Source organism: Sturnira hondurensis, unplaced genomic scaffold (assembly GCF_014824575.4).
Source record: "Sturnira hondurensis isolate 20B ecotype Veracruz unplaced genomic scaffold, ASM1482457v3 Scaffold0010428, whole genome shotgun sequence".
Classification (NCBI taxonomy): domain Eukaryota; kingdom Metazoa; phylum Chordata; class Mammalia; order Chiroptera; family Phyllostomidae; genus Sturnira; species Sturnira hondurensis.
The window spans coordinates 22,729,912-22,748,385 of NW_028083059.1; the positions used below are offsets into that span (position 1 = coordinate 22,729,912).

The 18,474-nt window shown below is 36.6% G+C and overlaps 1 protein-coding gene across 5 annotated transcripts in view; it reads right to left on the reverse strand.

Annotated features, from left to right (window-relative positions):
* ROBO2 (roundabout guidance receptor 2) overlaps window positions 1-18,474 on the reverse strand; it is a 1,307,581-nt gene that overhangs the window by 64,965 nt on the left and 1,224,142 nt on the right. For all 5 annotated transcript variants that reach the window (XM_037059032.1, XM_037059034.1, XM_037059035.1 and 2 more), the window contains exons 15-17: window positions 7,605-7,836; window positions 4,834-4,958; window positions 2,490-2,661 (exon numbers count right to left, since the gene is read on the reverse strand). In XM_037059032.1, the coding sequence (XP_036914927.1) occupies window positions 2,490-2,661; window positions 4,834-4,958; window positions 7,605-7,836 (529 nt within the window). The remainder of the gene's footprint in view (window positions 1-2,489; window positions 2,662-4,833; window positions 4,959-7,604; window positions 7,837-18,474) is intronic.

Sequence of the window (18,474 nt, forward strand, 5' to 3'; positions counted from 1 at the left end):
CCCTTTGGTACACAGGCCTGTGCTCAATCCACTGACCTACACCAGCCAGGGCTATTAAAGGTTTTTAATTCATTCAAAGAATTAATATTAATTCTTTGGATGAATTATAATTAAAGGGCTATTAATTTATCTGAAAGGTACAAAGTTTGACAGAAAATAAATAGTGAGATAATAATTGTAAACTCAAACACAGTAAATGAATTGCCTTAAAGACAAAAGTCTAAAGGCAAAGATTATCATATTGGATAAGAAAGAAGAGCTAACATCAGAGAGATGCAAATTAAAACCACAATGAGATACCACTTTACACCAGTCACAATGGCCATCATAAACAAAGAAACAAACAACAAATGTTGGAGAGGCTGTGGGGAAAAGGGGACCCTAGTTCACTGTTGGTGGGATTGCAGACTGGTACAACCACTATAGAAAACAGTATGGAATTTTCTAAGAAAACTAAAAATGAATGTGCCTTTGACCCAGCAATTCCACTATTAGGAGTATATCCTAAGAACCCTGAAACACCAATCCAAAAGAACCTATGCACCCCGATGTTCATAGCAGCACAATTCACGATAGCCAAGAGTTGGAAGCAACCTAGATGCCCATCAGTAAATGACTGGATCAAAAAGCTATGGTACATTTACACAATGGAATTCTATGCTGCAGAAAGGAAGAAGGAACTACTACCCTTTGCAACATCATGGATGGAACTGGAGAGCATTATGTTAAGCGAAATAAGCCAGGCAATGAAAGACAAATACCATATGATATCACCATTAACAGGAATCTAAACAACAAAACAAACAAGCAAGCAAAATATGACCAATGACACTCAAATACAGAACAGGCTGACAGGGTCCAGAGGGGAGAGGGGAGAGAATCATAGGGGAAAAGGGGATGGACTCACATGAACATGTATAAAGGACACATGGACAATAACTAAGGGTGGGGGGTGGAAATGGGAGGGAGGTGGGGAGCATGGGGCGGGGGGGGGCAGGGCTGGGAATATAAGACAGAAAACTACTTGAACAAGAATTAAATAAATAAATAAATAAATAAAAAGAAAGAAGAGCTAACTATATATATTGTTCTGCACACATATTAAATACAGAGAATGGAAGTTAAAATGAAATGATGGAAAAAAAACAAATAAACCAAGTAAACATGAGATGATGTGGCTACACTAATATTAGAGAAAGTATATATTCTGGTTTCTCTTCAGATTGCATAAATCTTTCACCTTCTAATATCAGAGAAAGTAGATTTCAGGTGGAGAAGGTTGGAGGAATAAATGGTGATGGACAGAGACTTGACTTGGGATGGTAAATGCACAATAAATACAGTGTACAGAAGACGTGTTGTAGAATTTTGCACCTGAAATTTGTATAATTTTGTTAACCAGTGTCACCCTAGTAAACTCAATAAAATAATAATAAAATAAAATAAGATAAAATGCCATATTTATACAACACACATTATCAAATTTTGGTGGAATTAAATTATAAATCAGTAATTAAAAACTACCTGGAAAATCTCAAAATGTTAGGAAATTTATCAGTGCACTTCTAAATAATTTCTGCCTAACAAAAGAAATCCTTAGGGAAAGTAGAAAGCATTTCCACTAACTCTATAATAAATAAAGAAGAATTATTGTTTGCTAGTGATAGTAAAAAATTATACAATTTGAAAAAAGTGTTTGATGTCTCTTGTAGAGTCAAAGTATATCAATCCTATTACCCAACCATTCCACTTCTAGATATTTCTCCAAAAGAAATTAAAACATATGTCCTCAAAATAGCTTACACAGGAATATTCATAATTGAAGAGAAAAGAAACAAAATATGATATATGCATACAAATTAATACTTCTCAGAAATAAAATATATGAATTGCATAATATATTGGGTGAATTTTACAAACCTGTTTAGTGAAATAAGCCATATGTAAAATAGTAGATTCTGTACTATTTAACTTATACATATTTCAAAAACAGGCAAACATTATCCATAATGATAGAATTCTGTAATAGTAATAGTCGAGTTAATAGGAATTTCTTCTTTGGGATATTTTATTCAGATTACAAAGTTTCTTTTGGCCTATTTCTGGCTAAATTTTGAAATTTTTCTGGCTAAGAGAAAGCATGCAAATTTAAAATATAATGCATTTTTTTTCAGCAGTCGCCTCATTTCCTATAACACTTCAATGGCACCAAAATTACTACTAAATCTATTGATTAAAATAATTTTCATACAAACTTTCAGCCATTAAACTCTTAGTAATTATAATTTAAGAATTTGTGGGAGTCTTAACAGCATGAGAAGTTGCTAATTATTTTTTAAGAAACTCTAGTAAACTAACCCATTTGCCTTTATGGAGTATGCAACCTCTCATTCATTACTGCATAGTCATTAGGATGCAGGGTCAAAAATGATCTACTTTGGTACCAGTCGACGGATTCTGAAGCATAGGCTACACAGGTTGTTACTCACCAATTATTATTTGTTGCGGTTCACTTTTTACTCCAACCCCTGCACTGGTACTAGCTGCAACCTCTACTCGGTATTGAACACCTGGGAATAATCCACCAATTATTACAGACCGAATGGCTGCATCCACACTTTTGTTGATATGAAATCGTGTTTCATTCCCTAGGCACCAGATCTATAAAAAATGTGAAATGAATAAGAAAAGAAGATAAAATTATCCTTTCCGGTAATTAGATGAATATAATAGATTTTTTTGTTAGTAGTGATTAGTCTACTACCTAGGCTTATAGAGGTATTTGTAATCGACATTTCTAAAACCCGATTTCTGCAGTCCACATGTGTGTCTTAAGGGAAGAACAATAAGGAAAACTGTAGCTATGCCGTGTTCCTTTATATCTGATAATGAACACTGCATGCTCATAACACAGTAATTCCCTTAATGCCTCTAGAAAGTGGTCCCTGGTTTAAAACAACATTTGCATATGGATTAAAACATAAATTCTTCTGCTTAATTTATGTATCAAGATTTATTATATGCATAATCTATTAAAATATGGTGATTATGAGTTGTAATATTCCAAGTATGTTGGTGCACATCTAAGTAATTTATATTTCATTTAAGAAAATATTAACTTACACAGAAGTAGTTAAAAAGATTAATTGACTTAAGTTATAGGTATTGACTGAGATGAAATTAAAGTGAATATTTACATTGACAGTAATAAATCTTCATATCGATCAATGTATACACATACACACATGCATGAGAGCAAAGTGGTGGCTAGTTTTTAAACATGGATGTGAGGAAGGCTGGACTTTCACCTCAAGTAAAAAACTTTAAGTCATACGTTCTCCTGGGATATGGAGATCTGCTATGGTACGTGTTATAAAATGAATGGTACTGTGTGTGCATATTTGTATTCCTGTTAAATAATGTTTCATATCATGAACACACAAGGAACAAACAGGGTTGTTTTCTGAAATAGGTACGTTTCTGAAAACATTTCTTTAAAATGATTCCTGTGAATTCTATATGACTTTGATTTACACTATACCTCTGTTATTAATGAAGGAATAATTAGTCCTTAACTAAATACATATTTTATTACCAAACTATGATAATCTCATACAAGTGAGAAAGTTTATAATTTATGACACAAATTATCATGTTGTAGAAATAAATCAATTTTTAAGTAAATGAAAGTTTAGGATATTTAGTCCCAGATGACATAAAGCTAAAATCTTAACCTTATTAAAATACACATACACACACAAAGACACACCACACCATTATTCTTGCTCTTAAAACAACATACCCAAACACTTGTAAAACTTTAGAATCTACATAATTATCTCATTTTAATCTACAACCTATTCTTATATTTGTTGTACATGTGTCTTTATAATGTGATGGGAGTAATTCTAAAAGCTTATGCATATTCTTCACATTTGTATCAGTAAGTTAAACATTAATTTAAGAAAATTTTATTTTAAATTTATGATTTTTTCTTAGATATAACTTAATGCACTCTGCAATATTTTCAGTTAAATAAGTCAGCTTCATTTCACCTACCAACTGCTAATTTCTGGAGGAAAGTAGGGTGTCTACTTTTCTATTCTAATGTACCAACATAGTATATTTTTGTTAGAATTATGTATGTATTTATTAATAACAAAAATCATAGTTTTACATTTTTGCAAGGTTGAATGAAGAGGTGTTTTCCTCTCCCATAAGGTCTAATAACATCACCTAACAAGAATCTCAAAGTTTTCATCTTCTGTCTCTTAAACATCAAATGATGATGAAGAGAAAATGGATATATACTCTCTCTAAATATACCCAGTTTAATTAAAAAATGAGGTAATCAACCAATTTTTCATAAAGCAATTTTTTTCAAAATTTGTTTTTTAATGGCCTCCTTTTTTTCAGTGAAATATTTTTACAAAACTGAAGTAAACTGACAAAAACAGAACTTAGAGCAGAAATTGGTGCTGCACATCCTCCTATCACAGCCTGACTCTCTAAACCCCTGAACCACCTTTTTCTGAGAACACAATTTAAAAAATGCTTCTAGAAGGCATGTTACACAGAAATCTAATAACAAAATACCACTCCACTGTTGTGGTTTACTCGTGCAACTGAGTTTGTGTCATCTCTGACTTTAGACTTACGTTCTAATTCCCTGTCCATTTGTTTCTTGACCTGTCATGCAAAGGTACAGAAATTAATTTACACTCAAATTCAAGAAGAGGAACATTAGAGATGCGCCCATCCACATGGACCTGAGACTTCTTTGGAAACCGGAAACCGTTCTGTAGGAGCTTTCCTTCTTCATGCAGGCCCTACCTTGTATTCCTGGATAATCCCATTCTGATGATCCGGAGGGGGAGGATCCCAGGAAACACTAATGCTTGTGCTATTGTGGCTTCCAACTGTCAGCACTGTGACGGACTGTGGAGGGGCACTGGGGGCTGCACAGGAAGTAATCAGAATAAACACAAAACTTAAGTCTTGGTGTGCATCAGTGCTCATGCAGAATCTGAGTGTGAGGACAAGATGCATGAGGTTCCGGTTTTCAGCACTTCTAAATGTGCACGTAGTATTGGACAGTGACAGTTTTTATAAAATATCTTTTACATATAATGGATGGATTTAAAGTAAATATAATAGCTGTGGTAATAGGAACTGAATAATAAATTTAACAGCTAGCATTCTACTATGTACCTAGCAGAGAGCTCAGTGTCAGATTTAATTCCCACAATAATTTCAGGAAGTAAGAGCAACTCTTATCTCAGCTTTACAGCTAAGAAAATGCAAGTCTACTGCAAGAGGCTGAGTCAAACAACAAGGCAGAGCTTGGACACAGTGTGTCTGATTCGAAAACTTTGATTCGTTTGACTCTAGTAGGCTCTTTCTGAAAAAGAAAAACAACAACTGAAACAAAACATTGCTGTACAGAATATTCAGAGATGATGTGTTCCCAAATTTTATCAGCCATTATTTCTGAGTGGAGGCATTACTGACATCCTTTTTATTTCATTTTAGTTTGAGTTTAACAAATAAAAACAGAAACATAGTTATAAACATTAGCAACAAAAAATACTTGTGTTTTCATATTGAAAAACATACTTGATTGCTATAAATTGACTCATAATTGAAGCTTGCAGACTTGTTTTATATTGATGTCTAAGGAATTTTGAAGATATAAATGAAAACAGTGCCTGTTGGGTCAAATGTGCCATGGACAAATTTTAATTTCTTACATTCTCTTCATTTGTGATTTCTCCTGTAATCATACTGAGAAAAAGTGAATGAGGAAAACTGTCTGATTTGAGACTGCAGCTTCTCTCATACAGTGTATCTGAGAGCTAGCACACACTAATTTTCCTGGAAAACATCAATTTTCAGTGAATCTCTGAGTTTAAACCAAAGGAAAAAAAATAGTATCAAGGTACTAAGAGTTAAACAAAACTCAAAGAATTATTATGTAAGATGGTCGATGTTTTCACAATGCTACACAGGTTAGCCTTTTAAAATATATGTGATTGAATTGTAAAAGACATTCACAAACCCCATCAACACTCCCCCTCGTTTGATAAATCTGTCAGGACAAACTTCACTAAGGTACAGCCATATTTGCATTCAGACACAGGCACACACATACCACAGCCCGACCCTTCACTCTTCCTCTATGCGATAATATCACTCCAAAATATGGCATGATGACATAAATCTAACCATCCGTCAACCAGTTTTGAAGTTATTAAGTGGCCTGCATTGAAAAATAACTTCTGAGAACTGGATTCTCATTGGCCTTCCTGCTGGCTTGGAGAGAACGCCGTGCCTGATCCCTGGCAGGTCAGTGATTCCTGTGCTCCGCTCCGCTCTCGAGATGTGACAGAGCACAAATGGCCACCCATTGTTCCCCAGCACAGGCCACTTAAGTTCCATTTGTCACCTTCAGAAAGCCACGGAAATCGGAGAGGAACATACCGCGAATGCTGACAAATGTCTAATCCAGAGGAAACATCTAACTGCAGTAAAATGGATTTATGGAAATGCACTTCAAACATAGCATTCTGTATTGAATTACCCTGCTTATTAGCACTACAAATTTTCAACATAAAGTAAAATGTAATAACGATGACACTATTATTAATTTTAGTCATTTTTTCTTTATGTATACCAGAAGTAGATTAGCGATGCCTCTAAACACACATACTTCTGCCCAAGCCAGTTTATCACACGTTAAACACACGCCAGGACAACATTCTCACTGTGCTGCTTATTATGAGATGTATATAATTTAAAAGTTCTTAGGTCAAATGTGTACATGTTAGCATGAGAAACCTATATACATTTTCTTAAGGCTGGTATATTAATTTATATAGAATATACTTAGAAAAAAGGCTTTTTTGGTGGAAGTTATATACATACAATTAGCAGAAAAGGGAGGAATTTATTACACTTTGCATCTTGTTTCTTACTTTTATTACAGAATTTAGTATAAACCTCTACTTAAGTGAAGGAGACCCTAGTAAATGGACTGGTTGAGACCTACATTTACTCATGTCCATCCCAGGCCGACTGGAACGTGGAGGCAAGAGGAAGGGGGGAGGCAACAGCACTAAGAAGAAAGCTATTGTGGACACGCAAGTGACTCCCTGAACTAGAATGATGAGTCCGACTGGCAGAGGCCCCAGGGAAGGAGACATATAAAAGACAAGGTCAGGTTTTGCTACACCAAAAAAAGGGAAGTGACAGTGAACAGCCCATGCTCCTTCCAGTGGCCTGTCTTTTACTGAAGCCAAGTGAGCCTAATCCACATACAAAGGTATAGGAGGAAATAGTAGAATCAAATTCCAATGTACTGACAAACAAGATTTTGGGCAAATGCTTACTTATGAAAAATTCAAATTACTCGAATGTCTTTTTTATTTTTGAATTGTCAGATTTTAGGGAATTCTCAGAATACATAGAGAAAATAACACTTGCTGCAGTCACTTTTAAAGGCTTACTTGCTTCTCTTGTGAGCAAGATGATTAACTAGAACTTCAACAGAAATTGGTTTCATTATCGGTTTAAATGCGGTAAATGTTGGAAATTTGAATACTGACCTTCTTCGGTAGTTCGAACTGTTTTAGATTCACTATCCATTCCTTGGAACTCATTGAAATAAGGTCGAACTTTAATTTCATAAGTCACCCCCTTTTTCAGATTGACTAAGACAGCGTTTCGTTCATTGGGGACTTTGGCATCTAAATTCTGCCACGTTGACATCGCTTGCAGGCCTGAGGTTTGACGATACATCACTCGGTAGCCCTGAATAAACTGGGGCTGGCGATCAACCTGAAAAACATAGCAAAATGGTTTTGAACCCAAAGGGAAGTATTTTGGACAACATAATGGATCCATCCTCATTTCTCTTGTCCCTGTTTTCGTCCTCATCACTTATCATCGGAGTGATGCCACAGCTTTCTAATTCACATTCCTGCTTCTTACATCCTCTTCCAATTCTGAGTTCGCATTGCTTCTGTGTTATTTCCAAACTAAAGAGAGAGACAACTTCCTCTCCTGTTTGAAATATTTCATGGTATCTAACATACCTACTTAATTCAAATTCTTTGGATTAGCACAAAAGTCTGTCAAGACCTAGACCCACCAATTTTTATAGCTTTATTTCTTATGTTTGTTCTTTTTCTATATTCAACATTTCTTATTTTTGTGGTTGTATATATAATGTGCTATGAGTCTGGGATTTCCTTTATTAGTCCTTTTTATTCATTATTACCTTCACTCACTCAAAACAGTTTTTGAGTTCCTTCCAACAAGCACCAGGAATTTTTCAAAAATCTGGTAATAAAAATGGAAACTGGCAAGAGTTAGTCCCTGCCCTCATGGTGTATGGAAGCCATGTGGAAGGTGAGCGTTGTCTAATTGTAGGAGGGTACAGCCAGGGACCCCCCAAAAGTATGATTTGTAATGGGGTCCAGAACTCAGGGTGTCCAGGAAATATTAAAAATATGGGATGTCCTCACCACCACAAGTCTGAGCTGGGGAATGGGATACATGGAGCCGGGCCACTAAGTTGTTTTGCATAGCAACTGTTTTTGCAGATAACTTCTAGGACAGTCATTTAACATATCTATAAACTTTAACTGGTTTCATAGATATGTTAACTAGCTGTGACCCTGCTTTAAGCCAGGGAGAAGGGAGTGACTTCCACCCAAGATGTAACAGAGGCAACTCCCCCTAGTTACAGTGCCTGTGTGAGAGCTTGGAGATGATTGGCTCCATGCCATGGGGCCACACCTGCCCAGACTCACTATGGCAGCCCAATAAAGCTGGAAGGATATGAGAGTGCTGGCAAGTGTAGCTGATTGTGGGAGGAGTCAGAAATGGGGCTGCAGAGGAAGACTGGCATGGGGATTTAAACCCAGACACAGCAGCCATTGAAGAGAGAACCATGCGCTTTTTTGGCAGAGTGGTGAACCCTGCAGCCTTGGTGAGGGAGAACCACGTGGCTTTGGCCAGAGTGGGGGACTGTCCCCCCCTCCCCCACTGCAGCCATGAGAAGAATCACCATGTGGCTTTAGCAGAGAACTGCCTCATGGCTTTGGCAGAGAATTACCACGTGGCTTTCTATTTCTCTTCCTAAGATACGGGACCCAAGACCAGGCAGAGTGGGGAAGGAAGGACTGTGTGTGTTTGTGGGTGTTTTAAGGGACTTTGGGATTTTGAAAAAGACATTAAATCATTACTCTGAAGTCTGTATACCTTGAATAAATAATTCCTTTCCTTTTCACCAGTCTCTAACATGGAGAGCTATAATTCTCTGGTGATGAAAAAGGCGAACCTAGTACAGGAGGACCCCAGGAGAAGAAGGAGTCAATTTGGTAACATTATGGGACCCCCTTCCCTGCTGGCCAATCTGGGAAAACCATGGGAGACCACATGTGCAGTAGCTCTAAAGTAATACAACTACTTGTACATGCACAGTAAAAGTCTGCCGAAACTAGCCAGGAAGGATCTGCTCTATAAGAGTAGAGTCCCTCCAGCCCGTGAGGTCAATCTCTGTTTGGAGTTGGCCTGCTCCCTGTTCTCTGCTATACACTCTGGGTGTTTGGTTCAATTCTTTGTCCCAATCACCAAGAACCTGTTTATCTGTGCCCACTTGTGACATAATGATCACCCAAACAGTGTTCAAGTTTCAGCCAAAACAAACGCACGTAGGTAAGTGTCATGATTGAGATGGACAAGGAGCTAAGAAAGTCTAGAGTAGAGAGGAAGTTGACTGAATCAGGAAGGGAAGATGAATTATGCCCGAAGAACAGTGGTGAGATCTACAAGGGCAGCAGGGTTCACCCCGTGGACAAAGAGCAGGATCAACGTGTGTATAATTCCTGTTGGCGGGGGGGAAGCATACGAGAGACTAAAAGTTGTGCAGCTAAAGTTTGCACCCACTGATAAATAGTAAGGTCTTTAATTCATTTACCAGTAGTCCCACTACTGGCACAATGAGACAACTTTCAGATCTTCTTATTCCTTTAGTGTAGAGAGGATAAGCAGCTGTTTTCAAATGAAAATCTGAGATTTTGAATCTGAAAACTCATATCAAATATAAAATTGAAAGTTTTTTGCTTACTCATAAATACATAAAAATTAATACATAAGATGTAAGCTAAAAATGAAACATGTTCTGTTTGTACATTTATGAAATAATCTTTATTGGAGTTTTACCATTTTTTAATTTTCAGAAATAAATGGATTTTTAGTTATTTTTAAATGTCTACCATGTTTCTGCAAATGCTTCACAAATATAACTACCTTCTCCAATTAATATTCCATACATTGTAGTTTAATAGTCACATTCAAAAAAGCCTTTAACTTGACACAATTCACAGTCACATAAAGTGCAAAATTTAATGAAGAAGAGGTGGAAGAACCTCATTTTAGGAAGGAGGAGGAGAGAGAAAATAGAATAATAGGTAATGATAAAAATGGTTATTTCAGCTTGTTAAAATGTCTTTATCAATTGTTAACACATTACAAATAAAAGCTATTCTTTCATGTATTAACTTCTAACTTCTTTGACTTGTAGCATTTAATTTTTTTAAGTAAATGCAGAAAATTGAAAAACTCCAAAATCAGGTGGGCAATGCCAGAACCAACTGCAGTGACTAAAGACCCACCCTGCTACTAACCAATCAGAGGAGACCATGACCCTGAAAGGGCACCTGGAGAACTGATGACTATTCTACTGAAACCCTCCCCTGAGACCTGCCCTAAGATTCCAGTCCACAAGAGAGAGATACAAGACTCAAGACAAAGGACCCCACATGCATGCTCTCCCGTGCCATTCCCTTTCCCTTCTTCCCTGGCTTTCCCCACTGTCCTGCATCTCCTATACTCTAAGGCAGCCGAGAGCTTGTCCCAGGCTAATTCCCTGAACCGGTTCCCAAAGCGTCTTTTCCTCTGACTTCCCAGTGAGCTAAGGCAGCCCAGCCTCGGCTCTCCTCTTGCTTCTCCCACGCTAAGCTCTTCCTTGTTCCACTGCCCTCAGCTTTCATAAACATACACTCATAGAACCCATCCCCTCAGAATCTCAGTCAAAATACAGTGGAACAAAGGGACATAATTATTTTCTGCCTTTAGAATGTCCAAGTTAGACAAATTCATGACTCTGGTGCGCACGAGCATGTGAGTTTCTATGTATAGTGAATTCCAGTTCCACAGTTGAATTTCAACTAGTAAGAATTCCTCTACCTACCTGACAGCTTTCTAACCCTCAAAGATTCTCTGAAATTTGTGCTACTCTTGTATGAGGTTATGTCATGAAAAACTAAGTCCATCTGTGATGCCAACCTCACGGTCTTTGAACCCTCATCCATGCTACAAGTTTGTAACACTGAACATATTTTTTGAAAAGCAGAAGTTGTTCTGACACTATAAAACAAGGCAACTACAAAGAAAAAAAATAAATTTATAGAATCCAAAGAGAGATATCCTTCAACAAAACTGTCAGTGTTCAAAAAAATCACTGTGGCATATGTTAAAACAACATTAAGCTTGCATTTTATAAACTTCTCTGCATTCACTTTAAGTGAATTTATATACTGAAAGAAAGACATAACTCACAATAATAGCTTGTTAATACTGAAAGAAGCAAGCTGTGTTTTTAAGAAGAACATTAAGCAGCTGTTTCCAGATGAAGGGAGTCTGTAAATCAGGGTAAATTGGTTTTATCCATGTTTGGTTTTCATTAATTAAGTGTTTTTAGGGACTTTATGAAGCTAATGTTTACTACACAATATTGCCTTGCTCACTTCAGTGTGCACGGCCTCCAACCAGTATTTTCTAATGATCTGCTTAATAACTAAATAGTTTAACTGGATTTTGTACGGTTGCAACACATTCTTTTCAGGAAAAAATCTTGTTATAGGTGGGAGCAAAGATGAAAATGCCGAGAACCACCTTTGAAAAAATAGGTGGGATTTTTATTGGATATGCATTCTACACCATTGACTTCTGAAGCACATTTTGACAGGTGGTCATTTTCAAGTTAAACCATATGCTTGTTACTAGTTTTATTAACATTTTGATTATGAGTCTGGACATAATTCCATGGGTTTATTGAATTTTAAAAATTGTTACTTTCTGAAACATGAGTAAAAATGTTGTATTTAGGACAAAGTGAAAAGATGAAGAGAGGTTCAGTCTTACAGCTTAGCCCCTTAAACTTTCTGAGTCTCAGACTACTTAATTTGCTCAGGTAATACCCATGTTAGTACAAGAGCACAGGCATAATTAAATGACTAACATAAGTTAGACCCCTGGCATGTTTTGGCAATGCACAATGATAAAGCATCGTCGTTAAGTAAGAAATACACTAAAAACAGGGGTCCACATGTGGCCCTCAAAACAACACTTGCATTGAAATGTTTAAGATGCTTAATATTTATCTTTCTAATTAAAATAAAAAAACACCCTAAACTGAAAATCCTAAATAAATTTTCTTAGGTGGGCTTAGTCTGCTTAGTGACTGATCTGGATTTAACTGAGTTCTGAAACTAGTTCACCAGGGCATTCTCTCAACTCCAGTTGTTATATTTAAGGGGCAGAGGGTCTGTGATTCTTTCTGTCCTTGAGCCAAAACAAAATACACACAAACATATATACACACACCAAAATAAGCTTTTAAAGATGATATTTATTATTATTTTTCTTATAAAACAGTCATTTTCTTATAATTTACGCCTACCCTCAGTATAAAAGCAGTCATTTTTAGATGTACCATTTGTTAATTATTGTTGCTTCAAGATTAGCCTTGTGGGGCATATCGGTGTTTTGTTTTTTTTTTAGTACAAACAATATATATGTTTGGTAATCAAATCCTGCTAACCATTGGTAAATCACCTCACTTGACCCCAAATATGAACACATGGTCTGGGATATATATTTATCCCCTCAAACCCAACACATCTGCTAACTCAAACAATATGATAATTTAAAGAACACACACATTTAGCAAGTTGAAAATGTGCCATCAAAATAAAATAGTTGGTCATAATTTCTTTGGTAACCAAACTTACCCCTGTCTGGCTTTATTTCACTACATTTACCTCTCAACTACATACTTATCTGATGGGAACAACAGCCTGTGATATAATTGAACATTTTCTTTTCTAAAATAAAAAAAGTTGCACGAAAACAGGGTTAATCATTCGGCAGATAGTTATTGGAAGAGTATCCCAGCAATGATGCTTTGCTCTGAAAAAACAGAAATTGCAAGCAGATTCCAGACTCTAAGAAGTAAAACTCATAAGGGAGGGAGATACAAAACTGACGAGCTTCTTGGGATATAAAGATGAATATGCCAAGGTCCCCCTCCTGAAGAAACTCCCAGACTACTGACCTGCAATGTTGATCTAATTTGATTTTTTCTTTTTAATTCAATGACTTTTAAAGTGATTAACTCCGTGCACATAATGACTTTGATTCTTATCCAAATAATTCCCACATTTAGAAGGAGCTTTTAAAAGCCTGTTCAAAACACCCAACAGAGCAGAGAAGACCTTTTCAATTTAGTATAAGAAAAAAATCTGCTATTAAAAATACAACTGTTTCCTTGGCCATGTTAGTTTTCTTGTAGTCAAAGATACAGGAAGATGGAAGAGGCATGGCAGATAATACTGCCACTGTGCCACTGGAAGAATTATGAGTTCATTATGCTCCCTTCATGGGGACAGAAGAATAGAAACCATTATGTGCTGAACATAGAGATGTCTATGTGCAATTTTGTAAAAAATAAAATTAGAAACAATGTAGTCTTAGTCATAATTACTCTTTAAATATTATACATTTATTTTTATTTTTATTAAAATATTGCTCAATTGGGTACTTAGGGGCCAAAAATATGACTGGTGTAAGAAGTAACAAAATGGGAGACTTCCGGCCAAGATGAAGGCATAGGTAGACACACTGTTCCTCCTTGTACAACCAAAAGAAGGACAACAAAAAATTAAAAACAAACAAAAAAACCCAGCCAGTACCGACAGAAAATCGAACTGTATGGGAGTCCAACAACCAAGGAGTTAAAGAAAACACATTCATCCAGACCTGTAGGAGGGGTGGAGTCCAGCAGCCGGGGTGGAGAGGACTCTCCACAAGGAGGCAGCTGGCAGGGTGGGCGGTCCTACATTCACGGGCAGACAAACTGGGAGAAACAACTGGGGAGCAGGACGCACTGTGAAACCAGGGCCTCAGCTTGGGGAAATAAAGCCTCAATTGACTGATTGAAGACACCTGTGGAGATGGATGTGGCAGTGGGAGAAAGCCACTCACAGGAGAGTTTGTTGGAGAGACACACAGGGTCCTGCAATGTACACAAGCCCAAACACCCAGGAACCATTACCAAAAGGGCCCAATTTGCTTGTGGGATGTGTGGGAAGTGACTGAAATCCTGCAGAGAGAGGAGCAAGCACCATTGTTCCCTCTGGGACCCCTGTCCCACGTGCGGCATCAAAATGCAGTGACGGGGGTTGCCCCTCCCACGTGAATACCTAAGGGTCCATTCCTCACTATGTAACAGACAAAACAAAAATGGCCCAAACAAAAGAACAGATCAAAGCTCCAGAAAAAATACTACTAAGGGATGAAGAGATAGCCAATCTATCAGATGCACAATTCAAACCACTGATAATCAGGATGCTCACAGAATTGGTTGAATTTGGTCACAAATTAGATGAAAAAAAATGAAGACTACACTAAGTGAAATAAAGGAAAATGTACAGGGAGGGAACCAATAGTGATGGGAAGGAAACTGGGACTCAAATCAAGGGAGTGGACAAGAAGGAAGAAACAACCAAACAGAAAAGAAGGAAGAAACAAGAATTCAAAAAAATGAGGAGAGGACAAAAAAATTTAGGAACCTCCAGGACATTTTTAAATGTTCCAACATTTAAATGTTCCAACATCTGAATTATAGGGGTACCAGAAGGGGAAGAGGAACAGCAACAAGTGCAAAACTTATTTGAACAAATAATAAAGGAGAACTTCCCCAGTCTGGCAAAGGAAATAGAGTTCCAGGAAGTCCAGGAAGCTCAGAGAGTCCCAAAGAAGGTGGACCCAAGGAGGAACACACCAAGGCACATCATAATTATATTACCCAAGATTAAAGTGAAGGAGAGAATCCTAGAAGCATCAAGAGATAAGGGGACAGTCACCTACAAAGGAGTTCTCATCTGACTTTCAGCTGATTTCTCAAAAGAGACCTTACAGGCAAGAAGGAACTGGAAAGAAATATTCTGAGTCATCAAATGCAAGGACCTACATCCAAGATTGCTCTATCCAGCAAAGCTTTCATTTAGAATGGAAGGGCAGATAAAGTGCTTCTCAGATAAGGGCAAGTTAAAGGAGTTCATCATCACCAAGCCCTTATTATATGGAATGTTAAAGGGATTTATATAAAAAGAGAGAAAAAATGTGAACACTAAAATGACAGCAAACTCACAATTATTAACAACCACACCTAAAACAAAAACAAAAACAAACTAAGCAAACAACTAGAACAGGAACAGAACCACAGAACTGGAGATCACATGGAGGCTTACCAACAGGGGAGTGGGATGAGGACAGAAGGGGAAAGGTACAGAAAGTAAGTAGCATAGCTGGTAGGTAGAAAATAGACAGGGGGAGGATAAGAATAGTATGGGAAATGTAGAAGCCAAAGAACTTATATGTATGATCCATGGACATGAACTAAAGGGGGAGAATGTGGGTAGGAGGTGGTGTGCAGGGTGGAGGGGAATAAGGTGGGGAAATGTGACAACTGTAATAGCATAATCAATAAAATATATTACCTAAAAAAAGCAGTAACAAATGCCCCATCTAGGATCTTATGTTGAAATTCCACCATTAAAACACCTTCCATTTGACTACCTATTCGTCTACATTTCATCTTAAAAGCAGATTTGAATTAAGGTAATTCCAAGGTACTCCCGTTCTAATAAATAATGGCTCCATGTTTCCTCAAAGAGAAGCAGATGAGGGTTAGTACCTTTTCTGCTGTTCGAGGATAGAATTAATCTCTCCCTCTTTGACTGAAACCGCTCTCTATAGTGTGTATATATTTTGTTACGGCACTTATCCCTGTGTACTGTCATTAAAGAGTTACATAATTCTCTCAATAGACTCGTGTCTCTTTGTATAGGCCCCCCAACATCTTGCACAAAATCGGTTCTCAAAAAAGGCTTGATGAGCCCCGGCCACTGTGGCACACTTGGTTGGAGCGTTGTCCTATAGAACAAACAGTCTCGGATTTGATTCCTGGTCAAAGTCCATAACCAGGTTGCAGGTTTGATACCTAGTCAGGGCATGTATGAGAAGACAACCAATCAATGTCTCTCTCATATCACCTCTCTTTCTCCCTCTCTCTTCCCTCCCTTCTAAAAAAATGCGAGAAAAAAAACGTTCTTGGGAGAGGATAAAAAAAAAGAGGCTTGTTGATTTGGATTCGTTCCATGAATTTATGATTGAGAGGACACTGGAATAATTCTATTCAGTGTGTTTTATACTTCAAACATAAATTAAAAACTGATGTAAAACAACAAGTTTTTTCCTCAAATTCCTTTGTTGAGGAACTTAATGGGAATGGATGAAGTATTTCTTTAAAATACTTGAAGAAATGGTAATCTAGTTTTGTTGTTTTTTCCTATTTATCATTCTTCTAAAACAAAAACAAAAAAATAACAATAATAATAGGGGCGTAATTATAAATATTTTCTAATTAAGATGATAACAAAAGTGGAAATTTTCTAGGTATCCTTAACTAGTATGTCCATTACTTGTACAACATACAAGACCTGTCACATAAACAGAAGGCTTAAAGAGTACATGTGTTTCTATCATCCTGATGTATTTCCTTATGGATCTTTAGAAATTATAATAGAGAGATCCAGGGAAAAAAGGAGAAGTTGCCACTAACTATATTAGGCTCAGGGAAGATTATCTTGCTCTTCTCAAAACACAGACACACAGAAAGACTCAAGCATATGCACAAATGTTAGTATTTTCGATATATGACTAACATGGTTATTTTATGCTATTTGTTATTTTTACTGAAGTAGCTACTATGTAGTCAAAATATTTGTATTTTAAAATGAAAGTGAACAGGTTGATATTTATTAATGCATGCAACTGAACACATTAGCATATATTAAAATATTGATTTATTTCTTTAAATTCATTAATTTATAGCCTATATGACAAATTATTAAAATTATGTATGTACATGTTTGGTGCTGCTGGATGAGATTCAGCTAAAAGTAAATAAAGATGTTTGAATTTAAAATTACAAGGCATCTTCATCAAAATTAAAATCTTTCTTGCATCAAATAATACCATTAAGAAAGTAAGAAACAGAAGGGTCAATCTGAAGAGGACAATTGGGGATAAACACAAATCCATTTGTGTAAAAAAAAAAAGAAAGTAGAAACAAATCACAGATTAGGAGGACATATTTACAAATCATACACAATGAATTCTTACAAGACTATAAAGGAAGATAAACAACCCAGTTTAGGAATGGGCAAATAATTTAAATAGACATTTCTCTAAGATATAATTGCTCAGTAAACAACATGAAAAAATGTCAAACATCAGCAGTCATCCAAGAAATGCAAACCAAGACCACAAGTATACACCACTTGTCGGTCACTTGAATGGTTATAATTTAAAAAGATGGATGATAACAAGTGTTGGTGAAAAGATGAGAGAATTTGGCAAGAATGTGAAAGAAACTAGAACTTTCAAATATTGGTGGTTGGGACATAAAATGGTATTACCACTTTGGAAAACATTTTCATGGTTAATTCATCTAATGTTAAACAAAGTATTATCATATTACTCAAATCCTAGGTAAACACCAAGAGAAATGAGAACATATGTCAACTTGTCCACAAATGTTCATGAAACCATCAGTAGCAGAAACAACTCAAAAATACTGCAGCTGATGACTGTATAAGCAGATGTATGTGATGTAGCTGCACAATGGACTACTATTAGCTAAGGAAAGGAACAAAATATTGTACATGTTACAACATGAGTGAACCTCCAAAGCACTACGCTGAAGGAAAGAAGCCAGGCACAGAGGATCATATAGTGCATGATTTCATTCCTATGAAAGGGACAGGCAAATCTACAGACAGGGAGTGCATCAGTGGTTGTAAAAGGCTGAAGCAGAGGGAATGGAGGAGTGATGGCTAGTGGGCCTGGGGTTTCACTTTGGGATGATGAAATGCTCTAAAGTCAGAGTTGGTGATGGTTGCATAACACTGTCAGCATACTGAAAAACACTGAGTTGTACCTTTTAATTCTGGTTTACTAATTATATCTCAATAACGTTATTAAAAATGTCAGGAGACAGAGGCTGTTGTTACATTTATACTGCAATCAATGGGTTTTTCCTATATTTATTCTTTTATGTGC